We start from the raw sequence: 25299 nt of genomic DNA on the forward strand, positions 1-25299 counted from the left end.
CCCTCACTCCTCACACCTGTTGCTAGCTTGCCTTTCCCTGCAATGCCCAAGCCTTTGTCATCTCAACAGGATCCTAGCGTATAACTACGACTGAAGCTAAAGAGAGACAGAGAGGAGAGACAGAATATTGAGGCAAAACAGTTTTGGAGTATAATTTGATCGCTGTGGCCTGGTAGAAGGGCTTTTAAAGGGATTCTGGACTCTTTTTGACGGTGCCAGCTGTACTGCGTGATGATTGGTCAGCTCCTCATGGCATTCAGTGTCTGATTGGGTGAGTTCTGCTCCTTTGGGTTTTTCAAACAGGAAGTGCTCTGGCTCCTCTTCATTGTCAGGAGAGAAGGTGGGAATGTGTTCCATCTACCCCCATCCCTGTACTAGAAGAGACACACTCTCTTCTTCAGATCATTCCGCTTCCAGAGGGACAGGCGATCAAATTCCTCGATGAGCATTCCAAAGAGTCTCAGGAATTCCTCGGGTGCCAGGTGTCTCTGGGAACAGAGGCAAGGTCAGGCCAAACTAATACAGCATGACATATTCATGGATTTGAGAGTGGGGAAGGGAAAACAGTTGTTAATGTCAGAAACAGCATTTTAAAACCTGTTTTTATTTGATATTTTTTCAGATTGAATCAAGCAAATACTGATGATTAACAAAAATCCGTGGAGTTGACCAGTACATTGCTAAATTACACCTAACTTGTATTTGATCAACCAACAGTTCTCTCTGTTACTGTTAAGTGGTTTAGTTAAAGGTTTGGCTTCCACAGTCCTAGAAATGGATCCTAGGGCATAATGTTGTTCTGGAAAAACACAAATGTTCACCATTAAAACTGTGTTCGTTCTTCTTGAAGTTGCTTTAAATAAAGTAATATGCATTTAACTGGGACATGCATCAGTGGCCATATCAGATGGATCCGGGAGTAAGTAACATATCTGAGGTGTGGCTTCTGGTGTTAAAACTCTACCTCCAGTCTCATCCGGTCCACTCCAGGTGGAAGCTTGTTTCGGCCCTTCTGGGTCACCATGAGCATTTCATAGGGATAAATCTGGGGTTGTAAAACACACCCACCCACACAAACACATAAACACACACACACACACACACCCACCCACCCACACACACACACACACACACAAACACAAACACACTTGAGTTACACACACGATATACAGTTTCAGTGTTCCTCCATGCCCATAACTGAACCGACTGAACCGTTTCCTGTTGGAGTCTCTCACCTTCTGTTCCAGCATAGTGGGCAGGGAGTTCCCTCTGTCCATTCTCCCACGGGATGTGTCTCCATTCTGCTCACCACCACACACCCACACACAAGCCATTGGAGTCATTGGACATACATAAAACTGGATCTGTACTCACAAGGCAGTCATGGCATTCCATTAGGGAATGAGAACACTTACCTGAAAAGCTGTAAAGGAAAAAATGGTATAAACAGAATTAAAGCCAGGGTAACTATTTTCTATTATACACAAAAGTTTCTTATTATGACAACAACACTATAGTAGTTATCCACACATACGGTGATCCCAATGCAGAACAAAACATTTGAACACTACATAAGGTCTATCAGTTAATCTATATTAGTTGTTGCTGTTGACATAAATGCTATGAAAGAGCCACACTCACCTTGTCCATTTTTATCAGCATTGGAGGTGGAGAACTCAGCAGACTGGAGCTAAAGACCAGAGACCAGAAGATTAAACACTAATTTAGCCAATAGCCATCCATTTAAAGCCTTGCAGTATTCTGCACATCTGCCATAGAAGAGAGAGCCCGATCAATGTCAAACTATTTTGTCTAGAAGGATTACAATTTAATTTACAATTTTATTTATCCACTAATTCTTTCCCTCTGTGTTTTTCTTTCTCTCTTACCCGTGCCAGGCCCCCAGTTCTGTCGTATGATATAAAAGAAGTGGATTTGGATCCTGTAAAAAAAACACATAAGACAGAAACTGTCACACTCATCCACTGCAACAGATGCTGGTGAAATCTGGCACACCCTAGTAGGCCTGTTTGCCAACAAAACTGCTTTTTCCAAACACACAGCTGGTACTTTTCAGCCAGACCAATAACACCCTACCATCAGTAGAGGGCATTGTGGGGATGGAAAATACAGTTTCACTATGTGAGCTTGTTCTTTATTCCTGAACCAAAATTCACAGCATCTCACTAAACTGAGATACAGGCATTCTAGTCTTGATGAACCAACTCCTACCCATAAACTAACTGACTGGACCTTGACTTCCCAGCACCTGTCTGTTTCAAATGGCTTTGACAGTAGGTTGACAGCTGATGGCTTTGGAACGTGTTCATCGCCCAAGCGTTAGTTGTCTCAGCGTCCCCTGCGCAGTCTGCACAGTCAGTCTGCCGGGGTCTAATGCAGAACAGCTGACTTTGTTATTTTTTTCGTCTGTGGACGGAGCATCTCTTTGGCTGTCAGTGCCCTCACTCATCATCTGTCTGTGGCAGAGATGTGGCTGACAGCTGGCTGTCATATGACCTCAATCAGACACAACATACTGATGTGAGTCATTTAGCCATGAACTGAGATACAGTAATCACCAGCAAATTAATTACACATTAAACAAACACACACACACACACACACACACACACACACACACACACACACACACACACACACACACACACACACACACACACACACACACACACAGCACACACACACACACACATACACGCACACACAAACACACACACAAACACACACACACACACACACACACACACACACACACACATGCACACCTATTTGCACTGGGGTCCGGTCAGGGAGAGAGCGGGTTTTCCGGCGCACAGGAGCAGCTCCATCGATTTCCTCCTTCAGGATCAACTTACCCAAGTTTGACTGGATCTGGGAGAGAGATGGAGACAGGGAGAGAGAGAGAACGAGAGAGAGGTGGAGAGAAAGGAGAGAAACAGGGAGAGAGAGATAAAAAGCAGAAGTAGAAATAGAGTGTGGTTGGAGACAGAGAGGGAGACGAGCGAGGGAGTCAATAGAAAAAAAAAAATTAAAACCACAACCTCCCCCTTAACAATGAAATCGATAACTGAAACTCAGAGTGAAAACTGGATACGTCCCTTGGCCATTTTGGGGGCAATCTGATATGGACCCCAAATGAATGCCATTACTGTGGGCTCTACTAGGAGTGCCAAAGGCTGTCAATCCGGCACTGAAATGGTTGAGTACACCGGTGTAGATCCATTTCCATTTTTTGATGCGTGATATGCTAATAAATAATGCATTAAGGGTTCTTCCTGTTTCACAGTTGCAGTGTCTGACAGTTGTTTGATGATGACAAGGCTACATTCTCTACTGTCCTTTTTTGTTTTATTAGAGTAAATGGTATAAATTACCTTTTTGCCTAAGCCTGGCAGTGCATTAATTTGGAATGGAAGAACATCCAGTCCGCACATACAGTATGAGAACACATTTGAGAAGTGATTTATTTTGGTATGTGTCTGTCTGAAAATCTATCCGTCTGTCTGTCCATCCTCCCATAGCTGGTTATCTCTACCTTATTCAGTTCCTGTTTCTGCATCTGCCTCAGGCTCCACATGTCATCCGACAGATCACCGTCGTCATACTCTTCGTCCCCCTCTCCATGCCCCTCTCCATCCTCCTTTTTCGATACGGCCTTCTTCCGCCACTCCGTCTCTGAGACACAAGTAGAAGTTATTTATATGGAAATGAAGACAGGAGTGGAGTTGAAAAACTCAGAATATGGAAGGTTGATGATGAAGGGAGAAAAAGACGGATAGAGAGTGACGGGATAATGACAATGAGTGTGACAGGATGGAGAAGATGAGAGATTGAGACAGACAGAGAGAAAGCGAGATTGAGAGAGATAGAGATTAAGAGAGAAAGAGAGAGAGAGATGCAGAGATGCATATACCCATGGCAGCCAGCGAGGGTGGGCAGGGCCAGTAATCTGTCTCTATCTTTGAGGGCAGGTTGGGGTCAGGAGGCTGAGCCGCTGGGAACTTGGAGGACTCAATGATCAGATCCTCAATGTGCTTACTGTGTGGGACAGCTGATGCCTCTGCACACACGTACACATGCATGCACACACACACACACACATGCATGCACATTGCACACACACACACACACACACTTACAGGTTATTTCAAGTAAAAAAATGTCAAAGGTCACTGTGTACAAAGCAAAACAAAACTGTACCTTGCTTGTAAATTGGTGGCTTCTTGTATATATTACTGCCATTTTCTGCAAAACACACAGGTTGAAAAGATGATACTTTGGATACTTTGGAGTCATATGAGTAAAGCATCCAGTTACCCTGCTATAACCACTATACTATCACACAGCCAAAACATGAACATGGTGCCCAGAACTCAGGGTTATTGGCATCGTCACCTGGCCTGTGGAAATGATGCTGCTGGGTCGCTTTAGCGGAGGTGCTGCTCTGCTGGCTGGTCTTGCTGGTCTTGCTGGTCTTGCTGCACTGTGTGGTCGAGGCAGGCGATGAGGCTCCGGAGGATCTCTGCTCCAGCCAGTCTCTGGGATCCTTAGGCAGAGTCTAGAGACACAAAGAGACACTGGTTAAACTGTGACAGGATGGATCAAGACCCTTAGGTAACAGGCACACGTGGTAAAACTGAGCATTTTGTTAAACGTTTTTCTGTAGAAACTTTCTGCTGGCTTTGCCAGAGAAATCACTCATGTTTAGAGCCTCACAAAAGCAGTACATGCTCTGTTACCATACAACGCTGCCACATAATCCCAAATGCAGATCTACACATAGTAAATTTAAAAGTCCAGAGGACAGAGGTAACAAGGGAAACCCCCTCTAATGCACAGGCATGTGCAAACAAACACCCACACACACACACACACACACACAGTCACACACATACATACACTCACACACACACACACACAGACCATCCATCTAACCTCAAGAGATGGAAGCGGGGAGATGGAGCGAGGCGACATGGATCTCTGGAGGGAAGGTAGAAAAAAAAGGAGAGAGAGGGGTGGGGGGGGGGGGCTTTAGTGAGACACAGAGATTCCAGTAGACAGATTTACTGGCTTAATGGAGCGTAGCAGTTTCATTACAAAGGGCAGCAGGGAAATAACTTTTCTGTGTGTGTGTGTGTGTGTGTGTGTGTGTGTGTGTATGTCAAGAGATCTTGGATCTGACTGTCAGGTTAACACATCCTTATTGAACAGTATTGATGTCTGCCCAAGTAAAGAATGTGTGAGAGAGATGTGCTTTGGCAGGCCAGCAGAAAACTGAGACAGGACATGAGAGTAAACACTCTCACTGTTTATCACCACTGAAGTCAGGCTCCATCCAGCTCTCCTAAAATAAAGTATTTATTTCTGTGTCATTCAGAATCAGATTTGAAATGTTTCTTGAAGAGAAAAAAATATTTTTTGGTTGATGGTATATTATACTTAGACTTTACCAATCCACATAAAACGTGCCTTGATTGTAGCCCCACGTGGCTCATAGAAAATAGAAGGTTTGTGTCCATAAGGGGGTGTGTCCCTTCATACTAGCGCCCCCTGAAGTGGGGTAGGCTCAAAGCACTTTTTGGGCAGTAGCTTGAGAACCATTTCACCAAAAAAAGTACAAAATTGTTAAGGCAAATTGCCCTCTAGGAGGTATATGAGCTCATGACGACTCATTGGTGGAGTAGTGCAACATCGTGAATAAAGTTCAATGCAAAAATCTTGTGCTTCACGAGCCAACATCTTGTGATCGAAAGGTTCAAAGTTCACAAAATGTAACAAGCTGCATCACTATCACATTCTTACTCTCCATATTTTGTGAAATTTCATTCATAGGGGGTGCTGCAACTGACACATTTCAAAATCTGAGGAACCACTTCAGCTAAAGATTTTAGTTTGGTATATAGTATGCTTGGTTACATTTGCTCACATGCAGGCTCATTAATAATGGCACATAGAAAATATTTACCCAAGTTTAAAAAAATCATCTACGTATAAGATGTCACTACAACAAGTAAAATCCTGGTTTCCTCAGTTCCTTTGCTTTGGTCTGTCTTCAAAATTGATTTATACTTTAAATCCTCCTCGTTCTCACTTCATGCAGCAGTCACATTATGCAACAATATGCAGTGTGTCTAGTTCTGTACTCAACATTGCCTCTTGACTCTTGCCTCTTTCCTTAGTCATCACTCAGAATCAGAATCAGGTTTTATTGGCCAAGTAAGTTTTCATAAACAAGGAATTTGACTTGGTAAAATGGCTTTCAGTGTGCTTACACATAATATACATCACAACACAAAACAATACAAACAGTGCAACATTTTAAGAAGTCTACAACAGTATATACAAGGAGGAATGCCTATATAATGCCTATTCCTATAATGCCACTCACTGGCAACCATGTTGGATCCATACATTGGTTTCACAAGAGTAGAGGACCTGACAAGTGTTGATCGGAGGCTTCTGTAAGCAAGGCCCCCAACACAGCACACACACTACGTACACTGAACACGGTAGGGTATAGAAAAGCTTGGCTGTGGGTTTCCCCATGTAAATGCAGCATCAATACTGCATTAGAGTAGAATTACATAAGAGCTGTCAGTGTATAAAAAGAACAACCCTGTAGCTGCAGAAACAGGATGTACCCATGGTTACGAAATAGATGGCCACGGAATTTGAACATCTGATGTGTTCAGTTACATCCATCTCAAATGATCAAGCAAAGCATATTCATCAAAAGATCCTATCCCAATGAAGCACAGATTCTGCCTTATCTCATTGCTATTCTTGCGCCACACTTATGAATCTGTCACAGCAGTGGCGCTGTTCACATTTAGACCACACTGCCACGCACCACACACCACACACCCAGACTCTGAACCATATAACGTTCCATACTTATTGAATCTCCTGATTCACAACTTGCCATAACCTACATTGTTGACTCCAGACAGTATGCTCTTCAGCTTTTTAACTTTAGGCAAGTCCTCTAAGGTAGCCAAGATTCCTTGAAAAATGGCCATTTGAAACATCCACACAGCTTTCTTAACAACTTTTCTACAGCCCTTTGGAGGGCTCTGTTGGGGCACAACTAATGCTAAAGCAATGTACGGTTGTCAGAGAACCCGTTTTGACTGTGTGTAAGTGAATGCACAGTAAAGTGAAAAGCATGATTAAGAATCAAAGTGGTTCCAAACCTCTCTGCTCTCCGACAGCTCCAGGGGCGTGTAGCTAAAGTGATGCTCGTACATCATCAGGTCCGGCCGCTCGATGTCCAGTATGGCCTTGTCTTTAGGGATAGCTGCCAGGTCCTTATACCCGATGACCTGGTTGTCCATCTTAGCCTGGGAGTGAAATATAGATAGAATGCAAGGGAGAGATAGAGGAGGCGAACAGAAGAGCAGGGTAGGAGAAATGAGAAGTAGAAAATGGGTAGAGAGAGGCTGAAACACAGCGTTGCAATGAGGAATCCTCAGAGGGCTTGAAGACAGAACTGGGGCATAAGTGAGAATGCTGTAGAGAGCTCTTTGGCACACACACACACACACACACACAGACAAACAAACACACACACACAAACAAACATGCAAACACACAAACCTAAAATGTTACTCTGTGCTACACATTATGTGCATTAAGACAAGGGTCTATAGAAATGTACATATGTACATACATATTGTTTGAAAGGGCAATCACATTCTTTGCCGAGGTTTTTACTAAAAAAATATATTTTTCTTTAATAGCGATATCTACATCTACTGACAGTTCAAGAAGTTAAAACGATAACACTAATTAAACGATTGTAGCAGGAAGTGGCTGACACTCACCACAATGGTAACCGCTGGCGACCCGGGCACATGGGGCCCTCGGAGAGAGCAGACACTCCCAGGTGTCGTACGGGTTGGCTGCTGTTCACCAAAAGGGGTCAAAGTTCATTTTTCACATGGCTATGCTGAATGAGTGACAGGTGTCTGCGATGTGACTATATTGGGGACATCAATTATATGTTCCCACTCTCTTTGTTTCTGTATTTCTATAGGGACTACATAACACACTGAAATAATGCCACAGGGAAGCTGAATGTAATGTCTATAATATCCACAGTGCTGCTTCTGTAGCTCAACTGTAAGAGCAAGGGTTCGATACCCTAGGAGCTCAACGAGCACACATACTGATGGAAGACATGCTGCAGGTCACTTTGGATAAAAGGGAGTGAGCAATACGAGAACATTTAATGTTCACACAGGTAAAGTGTATGGGGACGGGATGCCTTAACTGTAGGGGAATTACAGCACATTACCAAGAACCACTTTAGTGCAATGGGTGTAGTTATTCACATACATACATACATACATATTACAAATTACATGTTACATACTTTATACTGTATTCACTCAAGACAAGTGCACATATTCACCTTTTGCATCATCATGGAGGACTACAAAGCAGATTCCTTCAATCAGGAAACACTGGAGATGGGAGGAAACAAGTGGAAATACACATCACTTGGTAATTGAACAATACATTTATTATATCACAACTACTGTCCACATATGGGACATTTAGTTGCAGGTGTTATTTACTGCTAAGCAAGTACAAACTGAGATCAACTTCCTCTGTTTGTAAGTGTTCGGTGTTCTGAGCTTTATGCAGAACTATACATGTCTGCTTTGGTTTGTGTGTGGCATGGATTTATAGTCATCCCTGGACAAACAAATCAAAGTTGACACAAAGAGCAAGAGAGATAACAAGGCAAAAAGAGGGAGACCGAGGCAGAGAGCAAAAGAGAGAGATAGAGAGACAGCGAGATAGAGAGATAGAGAGACAGAGAGATAGAGAGATAATACTGTGAGTACTGTACAGGGCTCTCTGTGTGGTCCATTCTGGTGACCCTCCACACAAAGGGCTCATTCTAGAGGGCCCAAGGTCCTTTTGTCCTTCGCTGAAAAGCAGCATCAGTCTCAAACTCATTTTCAAAGCTCACAGGGTTGTGTGCACTCACATACACACAGCCACAAACACACACAGCCACATACACACACAGCCACAAACACACACAGCCACAAACACACACAGCCACATACACACACAGCCACAAACACACACAGCCACAAACACACACAGCCACATACGCACACATTGGAAAAACCAACAGTACACCCTTAGCCTGATTACAATCAAAAGGGACTCTGCTAATCGTCGCTATTATGAGAAAAGTAAAGCACAATCAACCTCAGCCAGACTAATGTATTACAGATGCGGCTTATGTATAAATCAACACTCCACAAAGGGTGACTTCACATCCCCCCCCCCCCCCCCCCCATAATAATTCATAATCCTACAAAAATACAATACAATCCACAATACACTACTGTGGACGCAGCGCAGTAGGTTATAGTCCTTGAACCAGGGGAAATCAAAAACTTAGATTATAAGATTTTTCTTTTTAATTCTACTTATTGTTTCAGTGTTTTATATGTATGACACTACATAAATATATTTGAGAAGTCTGACACACAATTTGTCAGTCAGAACCTTATCCATCAAAATTTTCCGCCTAAAAAGTACATTAAAACCCTGACTCTGGCTATAAATGAAATCTTATAACCATGACTACACATCAACTACAGATCTACAGTGTAGAGGGAATACAACTCCAAAATAGTTATTCAGCTGCCAATGTGTGTGTGTGTGTGTGTGTGTGTGTGTGTGTGTGTGTGTATGTCTGTGTGTGTGTGTGGCTGTGTGTGTGTGTGTGTCTGTGTGTGTGCCTATTGGCCAGTTGTCTAGTACTGTTCCTATTATTTCATGGGCTTACCTCAATGGGGCAGAAGATTCATGTCAGTCAGCCAGGTCAGGGAGCACCAGCCCAGCCCTGTAAAACACAGAATAAAACATACTTAGTCTAGCCTACCACACACACACAAGAACACATACACATACGCACACACACAAACTCACACACACACATATACATTATCACTAATAAAATGTCTCATTTCACATTACATTTCTGTCAGCATGTGTACTATGCTTTTGTTGTTTTTTAAATATTTTTAATTTTTAAGACACCCTCTGGTACCGAATGGGAAAAAGTATGAAACTACATGTCTTTGCACTACATGTCTGTGCAGAAACATCAATAAATAAATAACCAGCACTGCTCTGTCACCGGCATGTGGCCTCTAAGAGCAAACACTCCCCAAATCTGGATAAAACTTACAAACGACCAGCTGCATAGCTGTGACTGAAAGACAGAGCTGATGCCAGTTGGGGCAAAAAAAAAGACTTTTAAACGGTCTTATCTCACTGGCACGGTCCAAAGCAGGAGAGATCCTCTCTGTTTCTCTCTCTCATCTATCTCTCTCTTTCTCTCTCTCTCTCTCCTCTCTCTTTTTCTCTCACACTCTCTCTATCTCTCCTGTCTCGTCTGACAGAGAAGGCCCAATCCCTTGTCTCGATTAAAAAATATCGATTGGAGGCGTAGTTCCTCTACATCAGCGTGTGTTTAATAATGCACGGTGCCATGAACTATGACCTTGGACACAAATGGCTGATTTCCATCACAGGAAATTGGATGGTTGATCTGAAAGGTTTCCATTTACACCAATAAGTACCCGCTCGACTACAACAAATACGATTTTTCCGATAGACGGAGAGAAGTCAGTAGTCATTGCTGTCCCAAAAACTGGCATGTTGAGTCTTGAGTTTAAAAAGAAAGAATCGAGAGCTTCTGCTTAGTCTAGCGTGATGTCTTAATCTGGAAAGCTGATCTGTTCTGGCTATCTAATTTGGGATGCTTTGGATATCATTTGCAGTGAATTAACTCAAGCTACGTATTTTCATCTTAACCTGATGTGATGGGAGAGGAAAAACATTGTGAGAGAGCTAGGAGTTAGAAAGGGGGGGGGGGAGTAAGAGAGGAATATGAGGATGAGTGACTTAAACTGAAAGCCAACAGGAAGAGAGGAGAGAGGTGCACACACAAGAGGAGGAGGAAAGGGGATTTTAATTCATGTTGTCCTGAGCTGAAGGTCGATGACGGCAGCACTTGTTCAAAAGGGGGTTCCTGTGACCCAGGTTGCTGAAGGAAAGGAGTGCACAGTCACATATGTGTGGACGTGTGTGTGGGGACGTGTGTGGGGACATGTGTGTGGGGACGTGTGTGTGGGGACGTGTGTGTGTGGGGACATTTGTGAGTGGACGTGTGTAAGTGGACGTGTACGTGTGTGTGGGGACGTGTGTTAGCGGATGTGTGTGTGCAGACAAGTGTAGTCTGCATTCTTCTGCTCTGATTAATGAGAGTACAGACAAGGGCATCAGAGCGGCGACATACTCATCCTTCACATGGCGCATTAACTCTGTCTAATCTCCCTCCCTGCCTCTCTCTCTCTCTCTCTATCCCTCTCTCACACACACAGACACAGACACAAACACACACACACACGCGCACACTCGCACACACACAGACACAAACTCACACACATGCTCACACATGCGCATGCACACTCAGATAATAACTCAGAGGAGGTAATTCTCCGAGACTCCGTGACACCATTAAAGTCCCGCTTAGTCATCGAGACATTTCCAACCGAGTGACATAACCCAAGAGCAGCAGCCCAATCTGCTGTCCACCAAGTGCGCTCTGTCCCACAGATGTGTGTGCGACCTCTTGAGAAACCGTATTGCAGGGGGACAGGATAGGGCATTGGGCCGAGCCTCTTTCTCTCTCTACATGAACGTGAGCCAGCTTCTTGCAGTTTATTTATAGTATCGCTCGCTCCCAAACAGCAGTAGCCTCTGCATCTGCATCTGCATCTGCTGGGGAGTCAGGCTACTCTGAGCAAAACAAATCTCACTCTGATCCGGGTGTGGATCGATGCAGAGAGCTTAACAGACACTAGTGTCCTGATTCCTTAATTCACACAAATCTCTGCTTTGCGTCTCATCAGACTGGTGTATTATGGTGGCGTTTAAGACAGGGGTTTTTTCCTCTTCCGTGGATGACGAGAGACAATCGCTTCTCAGGGTAATCGGTTTTCAGAAAGAACAGGCTTGTTTTCATCCCGAAAGGGATCGGGGAAGGGTTAAAGTGTGACATACAGGAGGACATACAGAGAGATGTAGGAGTGTGACGCGTGAGTCATTGAAGGGAGGTGGGGTTGAGCGGCTGTTTAAATTAAATATTGATGTGGGTATGAAGGCATGCAGTCTTACCCACCAAGCAAGAGCACTCTTTGCAGGCTCTCTTATGTAAGAAGAGTGCACATTCATACAGTACTTCTCACACAAGTAATGCTCATACTGTTGGGATGGATGTGCACTACAGTGTCGATACAGTATCAGGATATCAGTTCTCACACACTGGCACAAACAGGTGTTCATCACAACAGTAGAGCTAACAAAGCCAAACAAACACACACACATCCAAACACACACACACACACACACACACACACACACACACACACACACACACACACACACACACACACACACACACACACACACACACACAAACACACAAACACACACACACACACACACACAGTCAGATTAACTGTATCTCTCTCTGTGGTCTTCAAGCATCCATTAGAGCGATGTCATAGCGGGAGGCAAGGATGAGGAAACTTTATATAAAGCCATCAGGCCAGCCATAAAACTGCTGAGGAGAAAAGAGCAAAGACTAGGAGTTCTCCTCTAATGGAAGAGGGCAGAGAGATGGGGACTCTGTCATGGGAGGTCATTACAGTTCTCTAAGTCAGAGAGAGGAGTCTGAAAAGCTCCCATAGGCAGTGTTCTGGGAGCCTTAAATTGAATTATGGGAGTCTGTAGGCATGAAGATCAGTGGTCAGCTTACCCAGACATTTTACTCAAAGCTGCACTAGTATTCAGAGGATAAGTGTGAAAGGGATTGCTGGTTAACACTGCTGCCCACTCTAGAACAGTGCTGCGGAAAAGTTCACACTTTTCCTTTGGTAGGACCGTTGTAAGAGAAAGAGTAGGAAATTATAGGGTGAGATTTCTCACATCAGAATATACTGTGGTATGAATGTCAAGGTAATGTTCTTAAAGATGGAAAAGAACTTGTTTTTGGTGCTTTATGAAAAAGCTCATATATGTTGCCAGGGAGTTAAGGGTATGATTAGGGTAGATAGTTGGGGTTTAGCGGGGTTACAATTGACAACGTTTTTAAGAGGTTGGCAGGACAGCTAGCAGATGTGGGGCAAGTCTATGACTCAAAATACCAAAATCCTCTTGCCCCCTCTAACCCCCCCCCCCAACACTTCAGAGGGACTTGAAATGCATGCCATTTAGGCAGCCGAAACATTCTGTGGCCAAAACCCTCAAGCTAAGACACTATTATGACTGGAATGTAATTGGAGCAGACATTTTGTGAACAGCAGAGCTTTGTAGAAAGAGCTTTGTATGCTGATTATAAATTATTATTCAAGCTAACAGATAAGGGAGAGGATATCTGATGCGGCTTTGAGACACACACAGGCTGTTTTCTCCTAATTCCTGTATCTTATAACGCCTATTATACATGGGAATTAGTATGGTAGGCAGCTCCTGGACTTAAAGGATTTGACGCCATGTGTTGGTTGGATGGTTGGAACTGTAACACATGGCACTAACACTATCTTAGCTGAACCCCAGCAACTGGAAGCATCCTGTAAAGTGGGGGATGGTCTTGGGGTGAGCTAGCTTCAATCAGGTCAGTGTATCACAGGGGCAGCCCCGAGCTGGCGCTCTCCTTGGAAGATTTTATTATTTCCTAGGTGTGTGACATTTTATGAAATAAACAAAAGAAAACTCAAAACAGTCCTTGAAAAGCTATTTGGTTTTGTTTTCAGAAAGGAAGAGTAACCAAAACCTTGCCTGAAGCTTATCATCTGGGTGCGTGCGATCTATGATCTTAAATAGCGTTCTGGGTTACATTATCTGGCTGGCTGCTTTCTGTGTGCCGATGAGTTCCAAAACACTGCACACAAGGCACTCGCGACCTCAGTCTCAGTCGCGCTCACGACTAAGTGAGGAGCTGCTCACTGACTGGAGGAGGGAAGCATGTCTAGCCACCAAGGAAACCCAGAGCTGCTGTGACAGCCCCAGATACCCAAACGCAGGACGCCTGGCTAAAGATTACAGATGGCTTCCCTGTCCGCCTCAGAGGTGGTATTCCCTTACACCCAGAAGAGTGTCTGTCTTTGTGTATATGTCTGTGTGTCTGTGTAACAGTATTCATTAACACTGGCCCTTGGGCTGCCCTAATGACAATCAATGGGGGCAAAGTTTATGTAAGATGCCTTTTGCTCAGTATGGCTCTACAGAGTCCCATTGCCAAAAGCAGTGCAGTGCAATTAAGCTTATGGCTTCATAGAAATAAAGTATTCTGGCCAGTGGAGGACCGTCAGGGCCTGTTAAGCCTTCTGTGCCTAATTTTGAGGGAAAAATGATGTATTCGTAAACAATGTTTTAGTTTACTCTTAATATTCTATTTACGTCTGCCCATGTTCCTGATCACTTCCTACTCGCAGGTTCACGATTCAAGAGCCTGGGAACAGACAGTAAGGGGAGAGAACAGACTTTATCCGACCATGTCTCGTTCTCCATGAAGCGTGAGTCTGCATTTCCTCAGTCCTTTTCGTCTAAAAATGCTTGAAAAGTTTGAAGACTATAATGGTCAAAATTCACCGTCTGACTGATTACGGCACAATATAAAGCAATCTAAAATGAATTGAGCCTCTGAGATATGCATGCAATAAACACACACATACACTCAATGTCACACTCAATCTCACACACACACACACACACACACTCACTCAATCTCACACACACATTTGCATTCACTTTCTCTTATCCTCTAGAACAATCTCCCAAACAACCGTGTACCCTGCAAAAACGTGCCGAAGATGGTAACATAGCAACCCACACACAGCCGCCCACACACACACACAATATCATGCACATTTAATTACAGCAGGGGCTAAAACAGACCAAAACCTCCATACAGCTCAACAGTTTTAAACTGTTAACAAACACAGGCTTTCTTTGTCTTTGCTTTCATGCAACTGTAATTAATAAATACATCAGATCAACCTCGTTCTAACATTTCAATTAATAAATATATCAGATCAACCGTGTTCTAACATTTCAGGGGGAGGAGGTGAGGGCTTCAGAACCCACTATACAGAAGTACACATGACAGTTTTACTTTAGTTGTCCTAGTAAGGGGATTTTGAACATATCTGGTCCAATTCATATTTTTGCATTTCCTACAGTAGGTCATCCAATCGCAATATAATAAAAGACAAATCGTCTTTGCTATAATCCTACAGATTATAAAGTGGTTGTTCTTTTGAAAAAAATATGTATGTGTAAGGATTCTTCTTTAGATTATTTGTTAGAAGTGTGTGAATAATTCCCCAACTGCTGTTTTTAGGTCACTATTGTTAACTCTAAGGTAACTATATGTGCTATTGTTCAGACCTGCTGGGGCATATTACATTTAATATAATCTCTGAGAATGTTTTAACTGTTGAGGAGAATCCAGACAAAAATCTTGACGCACTGATGTCTCAAATTCAAAACTTGCTGCAACTGACCAGTTAATCTCTATTATTCAAAACATCTTGAATGTCGTCAACTGTGTTAATGTTTAGGTTGTTAAGCATGCAATGCACGCGGTTACTAAAAACGATCCCCTGCTCAGACGGGGTTTTTCAAGCGCTGTTGATAGAGCTGGAGCTGAGCTGAGTCTGATTAGATCAGGGGTCCCCAACCTTTTTTGCACCACGGACCGGTGTAGGGAACTTTTTCACGGACCGGCTTCAAGGTGTCATTTTACACCACTTATTAGTCACGGCATCCATTCATATTGATGTGAGGCAAGCGCGAGTTCGATACAATGAAGCCCGGTATGCTCATACACAAAAGCTAACATTAACGTTAGGTTGACCAACACCATTGTATTACGAACGTTAAGTGCATGAAAAATACAACTCACCATAACTCTGAATCAGTGCTTGGTCTCCATGTGCCGAAGCAGTTTTGAAGGCTTCATTGGCTCGTTTGTTAGCTTGTCGCCACATATTAAACAGAGCGGACTTGGTGCGTGAGAATCACCTGTTACGATAAACCCGTATTTTAAGTAGCCTATGACTCCTGGTATTGTCTGTTAAAAGAAGCTTTCTTTTTTTGAGGGGGTAGGCTCCTCTTCTGACTCCTTAGTTGACCTTTTCACCTTTGCAAAGAAGCTCTCCAAAGATGTTTGTTTTATTACTAATTTTCGCTAGTATGGGGGCTTTTTTTTTGAGTGAAATATCACGTGAACGAGACAAGCGTCTTGACGTGACTATGGCACAGGCGAATGTTACGTCCGGGAAAATCCGGTAGTTTTTCAAAATAAAACACCTTTCAGACTCCAATAATTAATACAGCGGAAATTATATGAATTATTTATTCTTTCTGTGCGGCCCGGTAACAAATCCCTCGCGGACCGGTGGTTGGGGACCACTGGATTAGATGACATCAGAGAGGCACATTATTGCCGTTGACATTTCACGTCAAATTCATATTGTCACACTGTGACTGTTTGGCAAGGCATGGACAACCAAACTGTAAGACACAAAATGAAACAACGCAAAAAAAATAATGAGTGAGTGCAAAGGCACCATTTGTAAACAAGCCCCAATACCAATTATGCAAACATGCAACAAATTATGAAAATATTTCCAGAAAGATGTTGGTGTTTTTTGTAACTGTCGCATAGGATTGTGGTTACATACATAACCATACAGAATACTTAGCACACACACGAGGGGTTGGGCTAGATTCAGTGCGCTAGGCACGATTAGTTTCACTTTTATTTCCACAGAAATGAAGCACCTATGACAACGTTCCTGAAACCATGAAAGCAGAAACCTCATTGGCTGAGCTGACAACAAGGCAAAAACAAGGCTGAACAAACCCAGCCTAGTCATACTTCTGTGAAAAAGGAGTGCTGGAAATCAGAGCACAACTTGAAACCGAATCTTACACATACTGTACGTAGAAGACAACATTGTGAAGGTGCACACTTCAGAATCCATCCAAAAGGTATGACTATTAATGTCCTAATCCACCACATGTTCATTAAGTTGTGCCACTATATGTCTGTAAGAGTCATAGTATGTCTGGAAATAGAAATAGTTAATTCAAGGATTTACAGTAAGTATGAGAACCACAGTAAGGATTATCATATCAGCAGTGGCATGCCTTTTACTAGTTAATCCCCCTTGCTCCTGCTCCTGCTATTGAAAGAGCTTGCAGATGGGGGTTTCTCTGATGGCAAGTATACTGTTACGTTCTTACAGTATATCAGGTCTCAGTTAATGAAATCTTTTGATAACCAATGATAGCACTAATGTGGTGCTAGGTGCTATTTTGCTGGACCCATATTTGCATACACCTGTGTGTTTGAGAAAGCATATCCTTAGCATGCCTGTGTGTTTGAGGGAGCATATATCCCTAGCATGCCTGTGTGTTTGAGGTAGGGCTGGGCGATTTTTCGATTTCGATTTTAATCGCGATGTAATTTTTTTCTACGGTTTTAAATGAGACGTTCGATTAGACGGCGCCTTCAAAAAAAAAAAAAAAAATCAATGTTTTCACAGACCCGCGAATACAGCGCCGCACGTAGCCCATGGGCGTCGCGACAATGTAATTGGGGGGGGGGACAAGACCCCCTCACTTTTCAAAACAAGTCGTTTCGACCATAGACATGTATAGGGTTTCGACCCCCCCACTTTTGCAGTCAAAATAGTGCGTGCGTGACTGCTGGTCTACTAGTCCATTATTCTTTCCATTGCTTCACAATTAAATCCGTTCAACTTTATCAGTGGGGAATACCCACAGCAATATAAATCCACTCCGCGTTTTCCTGGTGTACTACGCAGCCTCATCACGCACGCAGATTCAACTGTCATTAATGTTCATTCATTCTCTGATTTGATCGGAGCGTCGAGCTAGAAGCAGACCACAGAAATGGACATACGGATTTTTTTTTCGAAGAAGAGGAAAGTAAGTCAGAGTTGCCCAAGTTTTACCTGTAGTGGACAATTAAGGACCACCCAATGGACATTATCTGGCTATAATCGTATTGTTATTGCCATAACAACCGTGAGCTAATCTGGCGTTAACGTTAGCTAGCTAATGGCAGTTTTTCTAACGACAGCAGCGACTAAACACACACTCACCAAAGAAGATTTTTTTTTTTTTAATGTGTCACTCACTTTTATACCTCTCTTTGACTCACACACGAAAGATGATGTCAATGCCACAAATAAAATGAACATTGGTGTGCTGGGCATGCTGTCAAGCTTTGCCATGTATGAAAACTATTTCCCCTACGTGAACCGTTTACTTCTGGCAGCTTCCATCCTTAAAGACTTTGGGTTTCAATACACATTTGGCCATTTCTGACCTGAACAGTCATACTTTAATGAGGTGGTCAGTTTGAATGTAGCCAACATAATTATCAGGCCACCAAACCTATATCAATTGTGAATTTGATATGCTGATAACATGATTTACATCTCAGAGAAAAACATGGTAAAATGCACCAGAATGCGGGTATTTGCATGTACGTTTTTCAAAAAAATTTGGGGTGATTTTGTTCATATCGTGATATAAAATCGAAATCGAAAATTTTTGGGGGAAAAAATCGAAATATAACTTTTTCCCATATCGCCCAGCCCTAGTTTGAGGGAGCATATATCCTTAGCATGCCTGTGTGTTTGAGGGAGCATATATCCCTAGCATGCCTTTGTGTTTGAGGGAGCATATATCCCTAGCATGCCTGTGTGTTTGAGGGAGCATATATCCCTAGCATGCCTGTGTGTTTGAGGGAGCATATATCCCTAGCATGCCTGTGTGTTTGAGGGAGCATATATCCCTAGCATGCCTGTGTGTTTGAGGGAGCATATATCCCTAGCATGCCTGTGTGTTTGAGGAAGCATATATCCCTAGCATGCCTGTGTGTTTGAGGAAGCATATCCCTAGCATGCTTGAGCGTTTGAGGGAGCATATATCCCTAGCATGCCTGTGTGTTTGAGGAAGCATATATCCCTAGCAAGCTGTATAAGGAAAGAAGACATTAACTCAGGGGTCAGAGGTCTGGGCAGCAGTGAGCAAAGGGCCGCCTTAGTAAGATGGTAGAGTGGACACTTTATTGTACATATTGCAGTGTTTCATAAATGTTCAAGAACTTTGACTGCTGTAAAGTTTTATTATTGTTATTATGCAACACATTAGTCTACACATACAGCTGACTATAGCACATACAAGAAACATGCAACATCAGAGTGAACAATGTGAAAATGTTGAAAACCTGAATTATCAAATATGAATGAAAACACTGAAAAGTACAGTTTAAAGTAGGACCATATTTTTTCTTATCACTAGACCATATGCCCTAGACTAGAGGGTAGGGATATTTTTTGGGTAGTGTCAAGCTAAGGTGTCAGTTTCTCACACAAAGACCAGCATGTGACTATGAACTACACACAGCCAGGGTAAGAACACATATGCTTGATTTATGATTCTGTGGTTTATGTCCAGGTTGGTGCAAAGACTACTGCAACTTTGGTATGTACATTCACAAAATATTCCTGGCTTTTAGAATAGTGTATATTAATGTGCTGATGTTAAGGTATGTTGCTTTAAAGTGTGTTGCTATAGAGCTGTTTTGTATGGGCTTTTGCATAATAATACACATTTTATTTCTATACCTCCAGGATGAAGTATGGCATCTGTATATACTATCAAGACTGGCAACACGCTGAACATCCATACAACCTTCAAGACACATCTCCCTAGGGGTTTGTGCAAAGATGTGTCAAAGGTCGAGAACTGTAATGTCATCCTCGCGTTCTGTCCAGTCATCTCTCGAGTTGGAACTGATATTGAGGCAGCGTTACAGGACATTCCAGGTACGGCTAACGTAGACAGGTGACCAGACAACACCTCATTAAACACCGGCCCTTCCCCTGGGTGCTCTTCATTCACCTTTTCCACCTTTCTTTTCTCCACAGAGGGCAAACCTTTAGCATTAGTGGTGCTTCACCAAACATTCGACAGCAACTACATAGTGCCCGACACAAGAAGGTTCCTAAAGCGGGCCAATGCCATCAGTGTAGACTGCCTGTTCACTGATGACGGACTGATGGGATGCCCGCGTAACGATGACGCAGTGCAAGCTGTCGCAGGGTTCCTGAGGCAACACAGGAAACACAGTCACAGTACCAGTCTCGGTCTGGTTCTGCTCTGCCTTGTTGCGGCATTACTTACTTATACATCAAACCTCTCAGATAAAACAACTATAACAAACATGTCCAACTACACAAATAGAACAAATGTATTACAGAGTGATAAACTGTTTATGTTATTTTATGTCAAATACAAGACAAAACGCAAATGCATTCTGGGTGTTTGGGGAATGCCACAGTGTCGACCTCTAAGACCCAAGATCACAATGGATCAGCTCCTCAACCGTGTCAACATGCAGCAGGAGGAAGTAAGTTCTCAACTCAGAGACTCGAAGACAGAACTTGAACTGAAAATGCAGCAGGAGAGAGAGGAAAGGATGGAAGAAGAAAGTTCTATCAAGGAAGAGGTCCAACAACTCAGAGACTCGAAGACAGAACTTGAACTGAAAGTGCAGCAGGAGAAAGAGGAAAGGATGGAAGAAGTAAGTTCTCTCAAGAAAGAGGTCCAACAACTCAGAGACTCGAAGACAGAACTTGAACTGAAAATGCAGCAGGAAAAAGAGGAAAGGAAGGAAGAAATACGTTCTCTCAAGACTGAGAATCAACCACTCAGAGACTGGCTGGAACAACATATAAAAGACTCAGAACTGAAAATACAGCAGGAAAAAGAGGACAGGAAGGAAGAAATACGTTCTCTCAAGAATGAGAATCAACAACTCAGAGACTGGCTGGAACAACATATAAAAGACCCTGTCTTGAAGACAGAACTGAAAGTGCAGCAGGACAAAGAGGAAAGGATGGAAGAAGTAAGCTCTCACAAGAAAGAGGTCCAACAAGAATGCCAAGCTATCAAAAACTCAGGGCAGGGCACAAATATAGAGCGAGCTCTAAATTCGATCACTAGTTGGTTTCAGGGAGGGCCTGAAGAGCAGGAGGACAAATCAGCACTGTCTGAATCCTCACAAACATCTAAGACAGGGGCTTTGAATGAGACAACTGAAGAAGGGAAGAAGGATGAAACAGAGGCTGAACAAGAAATGACCTCATCAGGGGAAGGCCCTATTGACTCCTCCAATCACAATGAAAACGTATGAAAACAATGACTGTAAAGCAACAGTAAGGATGGCAGTTCAACAACATGACACTGCTGTGCTATACACCTGTATGGATGGGACTTTATTGGGGAAGCCCTTAGCTCCCTTCATCCTTCCTCAGCCACTTTAGTTATTTGTTTTCATTAGCAATAAAAAGTGAATAACTCAAAAGCAGATTCTTGTGCCTTCTGAACTCACAGCCATCATATCTTATTGCCATGTCTGTCTCATTTAGTGCTATAACTCAAGACTCAAGCTCTTGATGTTCCTTAAGACTGAATGGTGATGACAATGTATGGCATGCTGTAGCTATGGATCCTCTGGAGAGTGTGTTATACTATGAGGAGGCACATTTAGGCATATTTTGAAATAAAAAGTTTTATACTGTCACTGTTTTATAGGTTGAGCCATATGTGTAAATATTATTCTTTGATTCTATTTTAGAAGTGTGTGAAACATTCCCAAACTGCCTAGAGATCACTATTGTTTTTTACTTCACAATTGGCAACCTCTAGGTGCTATTGTACTATTGTTGAGGAGAATCCAAATAAAAATCACTGATTCAAAACTTGCTGCTACTGACAAGGTCATCTGTATTATTCAAAACCTCTTGAATGTTTAAAGGTTGTAAGTGGTCAGCTGTGTGTGTGAAGCTGTGAAGCACGTGATGTATGCTGTTCCTTAAAACGATCCACTGCTCAGACCGTTTTTTCCAGTACTGTAAATTCATATATGGCAAGGAATTGACAATCAAACCCAAAATGAAGCCACGCAATAAAAAGTAATGTGTGTGTATAAAGGTATCATTTGTAACCAAGACCCAATACATTCTACAAATTATGAAAATATTCCAGAAAGATGTTTTTGAAACTGTTGCATAGTATTGTGGTGACATATACACAACAATACATAATACTGAGCTCTCACACAAGGGGTTGGGCTGTATTCAGTGAGCTCGACACAATCAGTTTCACTTTCTATTCCCAAGAAATGAAGCACCTATGACACGATCCTGAAACCATGAAGGCAGAAACCTCATTGGCTGAGCTGACAACTAAGCAAAAACAAGGCTGAACAAACCCAGCCTAATCATACTGGGGAAAAGGAGTGCTGGAAATCAGAGCACAACTTGAAACCGAACCCTACACATAGAAGACAACATTGTGAAGGTCCACTCTTCAGTATCCATCCAAAAGGTATGACTATTAATGTTGTGCCATTATATGTCTGTAAGAGTCAAACTATGTTTGGAAATAGAAATAGTATATTCAAGGAAATACAGTAAGTATGAGAACCACAGTAAAGATGATCATATCGGCAGTGGCATGCCTTTTGCTAGTTAATCCCCCTTGCTCCTGCTATTGAAAGGGCTTGCAGATGAGGTTTTCTCTGATAGCAAGTATAGGGTTATGTTCATACATCGGGTCTCAGTTTATGAAATAATTTGATAACCAATGGCAGCACTAATGTGGTGCTAGGTGCTATTTTGCTGGTAGTGTATAGATATTTGCATACATGTGTGTGTTTGAGGAAGCATATATCCCTAGCATGTTGTATAAGGAAAGAAGACATTAAGTCAGAGGTCTGGGCAAGCAGTGAACAAGGGGGCCGCCTTAGTTAATAAGTATTCACTTTATTGCTCATATTGCATGGTTTTATAAATGTTCAAGAACTTTTCCTCGTGTTAAGTTCTATTATTGTTATGCGACACAATAGTCCACACATACAGCGGACTTTAGCACATAAAAGAAACATGCAACATTAGAATGAACTTAAACGATGTGATAAAAACTGTTGCAAACTGAATTTATGAATATGAATGAATACACTGAAAAGTACAGTTTAAAGTAGGGCTATATTTTTTCTTATCTCTGGAGCATAGGCCTTAGAGCAGTGGTTCTTAATTTTATTGGAGGTACTGAACCCTTCCAGCTTCATCAGTGCATTACCCGAACCCTTCGTAATTGGGAAAATAAAATATGATTTCTTTAAAACATAGGTATATATTTTATTAGCGCAAAAAATTAACCATGCATCAGTTGCACACAAAATCACTTGCTATAGCCTACTGTGTCTGTCTTGACCCCTAGAGTGACTCAACGAACCCCTGGGGTTCGATCGAACCCAGGGTGAGAACCACTGCCTTAGAGGGTATGGATACATTTAGAGTAGTGTCAAGCTAAGGTGTTAGTATCTCACACAAAGACCAGCATGTGACTATGATCTATACACACAGGCAGTCCACACAGGTCCTCCTTGACAACAGGGTAGGAACAGATGCTTGATTTATGATTCTGTGGTTTATGTCCAGGTTGGCCCATTAAAGTGTGTGTTGCTATTGAGCTGAATGTTACATAATGATATGCATTTTATTTCTATACCTCCAGGATGAAGTATGGCATATGTATACACTATCAATACTGGCAACACGCTGAACATCCATACAACCTTCAAGAAACGTCTGCCTAGGAGTTTGTGCAAAAATGTATCTAAGGTCGAGGACTGTGATGTCATCCTTGCTTTCTGTCCAGTCATCTCTGGAGCTGGAATTAACATTGAGGCAGCGTTACAGGACATTCCAGGTACGGCTAACGCAGCAGGTGACCAGACAACACCGCATTAAACACCGGCCCTTCCCCTTGGCGCTCGTCATTCACCTTTTCCACCTTTCTTTTCTCCACAGAGGGCAAACCTTTAGCATTAGTGGTGCTTCACCAAACATTCGACAGCAACTACATAGTGCCCGACACAAGAAGGTTCCTAAAGCGGGCCAATGCCATCAGTGTAGACTGCCTTTTCACTGATGACGGACTGATGGGATGCCCACGTAACGATGACGCAGTGCAAGCTGTTGCAGGGTTCCTGAGGCAACATAGGAAACACAGTTACAGTAACAGTCTTATTCTGCTCTGCTCTGTTCTCCTCAGCTTGTTTTTAGTGTATATATCAAACCTCTCAGATAAAACAACTATAACAAACATGTCCAACTACACAGATAGAACAAGTGATAAACTGTTTATGTTGTTTTATGTGAAATACAAGACAAAACACAAATGCATTCTGGGTGTTTGGGGAATGCCACAGTGTCGACCTCTAAGACCCAAGATCACAATGGCTCAGCTCATCAACCGTGTCAACATGCAGCAGGAGGAAGTTAGTTCTCTCAAGAAAGAGGTCCAACAACTCAGAGACTCGAAGACAGAACTTGAACTGAAAATACAGCAGGAGAGAGAGGAAAGGATGGAAGAAGTAAGTTCTATCAAGGAAGAGGTCCAACAACTCAGAGACTGGTGGAGTGGCGATGACTGAAGAGGGGAAGAAAGATGGCAGTTGATCAACATGACACTGCTGTGTTATACACCTGTATGGATGTGACTTTATTGGGGAAGCTCTTAGCTGCCTTTTATTCTTTTTTTTATTAGCAATAAAAGGTTATTAACTCAAAAGCAGATTCTTGTGCCTTCTGAACTCACATCCATCATATCTTATTACCATGTCTGTATCATTTAGTGCTATAACTAAACTTCTGGATTCACAAACATCATATCTTATTGCCATGTCTGTCTCATTTAGTGCTATAACTCAATACTCAAGCATTCTGATGTTCCTTAAGACTGATTTGTGATGACAATGTATGGCATGCAGTAGCTATGGATCCTCTGGAGATATTAAGCCCATATATAGCCAACTGTCTTCTTCATAGTGTCAATAAAGACAATATTGGAATAGTGACTTAGTTTTGAAAATACACCGATCGCAGAATTTCAATAAAGGAATATTGTGTAGAAAGCAATGGCCAAGGCAATCCAAAATGGAGCAGACTGCAATCCTCCTATTGAAGAAGATGAAATGGCTCTGTGTGAATGACAGCTGACTGACAATTACCATCTTGCAACTGTCAAAGACTTCTGATTTCATTTGGGTCCTACATAATTCTG

At 42.6% G+C, this 25299-nt stretch overlaps 2 protein-coding genes across 2 annotated transcripts in view; both read right to left on the reverse strand.

Annotated features, from left to right (window-relative positions):
• Window positions 1-309: 309 nt before the first annotated feature.
• LOC308375914 (dematin-like) overlaps window positions 310-25299 on the reverse strand; it is a 34102-nt gene continuing 9112 nt past the window's right edge. The window contains exons 2-17 of the mRNA XM_080852132.1: window positions 9836-9892; window positions 8435-8486; window positions 7845-7925; window positions 7215-7361; window positions 4957-5001; window positions 4417-4579; window positions 4222-4266; window positions 3935-4081; window positions 3557-3696; window positions 2787-2892; window positions 1890-1942; window positions 1642-1690; window positions 1416-1423; window positions 1236-1301; window positions 965-1045; window positions 310-488 (exon numbers count right to left, since the gene is read on the reverse strand). Coding sequence (XP_080708258.1) covers window positions 375-488; window positions 965-1045; window positions 1236-1301; window positions 1416-1423; window positions 1642-1690; window positions 1890-1942; window positions 2787-2892; window positions 3557-3696; window positions 3935-4081; window positions 4222-4266; window positions 4417-4579; window positions 4957-5001; window positions 7215-7361; window positions 7845-7925; window positions 8435-8449 — 1260 coding nt within the window. The 5' untranslated portion in view covers window positions 8450-8486; window positions 9836-9892 and the 3' untranslated portion in view covers window positions 310-374. The remainder of the gene's footprint in view (window positions 489-964; window positions 1046-1235; window positions 1302-1415; window positions 1424-1641; window positions 1691-1889; window positions 1943-2786; window positions 2893-3556; window positions 3697-3934; window positions 4082-4221; window positions 4267-4416; window positions 4580-4956; window positions 5002-7214; window positions 7362-7844; window positions 7926-8434; window positions 8487-9835; window positions 9893-25299) is intronic.
• Window positions 24159-25299, reverse strand: part of rsph14 (radial spoke head 14 homolog) — a gene marked incomplete at both ends in the record, with an annotated part of 12479 nt that continues 11338 nt past the window's right edge. The window contains one exon of the mRNA XM_080852611.1: window positions 24159-24223. Coding sequence (XP_080708737.1) covers window positions 24159-24223 — 65 coding nt within the window. The remainder of the gene's footprint in view (window positions 24224-25299) is intronic.

The sequence above is a fragment of the Sprattus sprattus genome (genome assembly GCF_963457725.1).
Source record: "Sprattus sprattus genome assembly, chromosome: 15".
In the NCBI taxonomy this organism is placed as follows: Eukaryota; Metazoa; Chordata; class Actinopteri; order Clupeiformes; family Clupeidae; genus Sprattus; species Sprattus sprattus.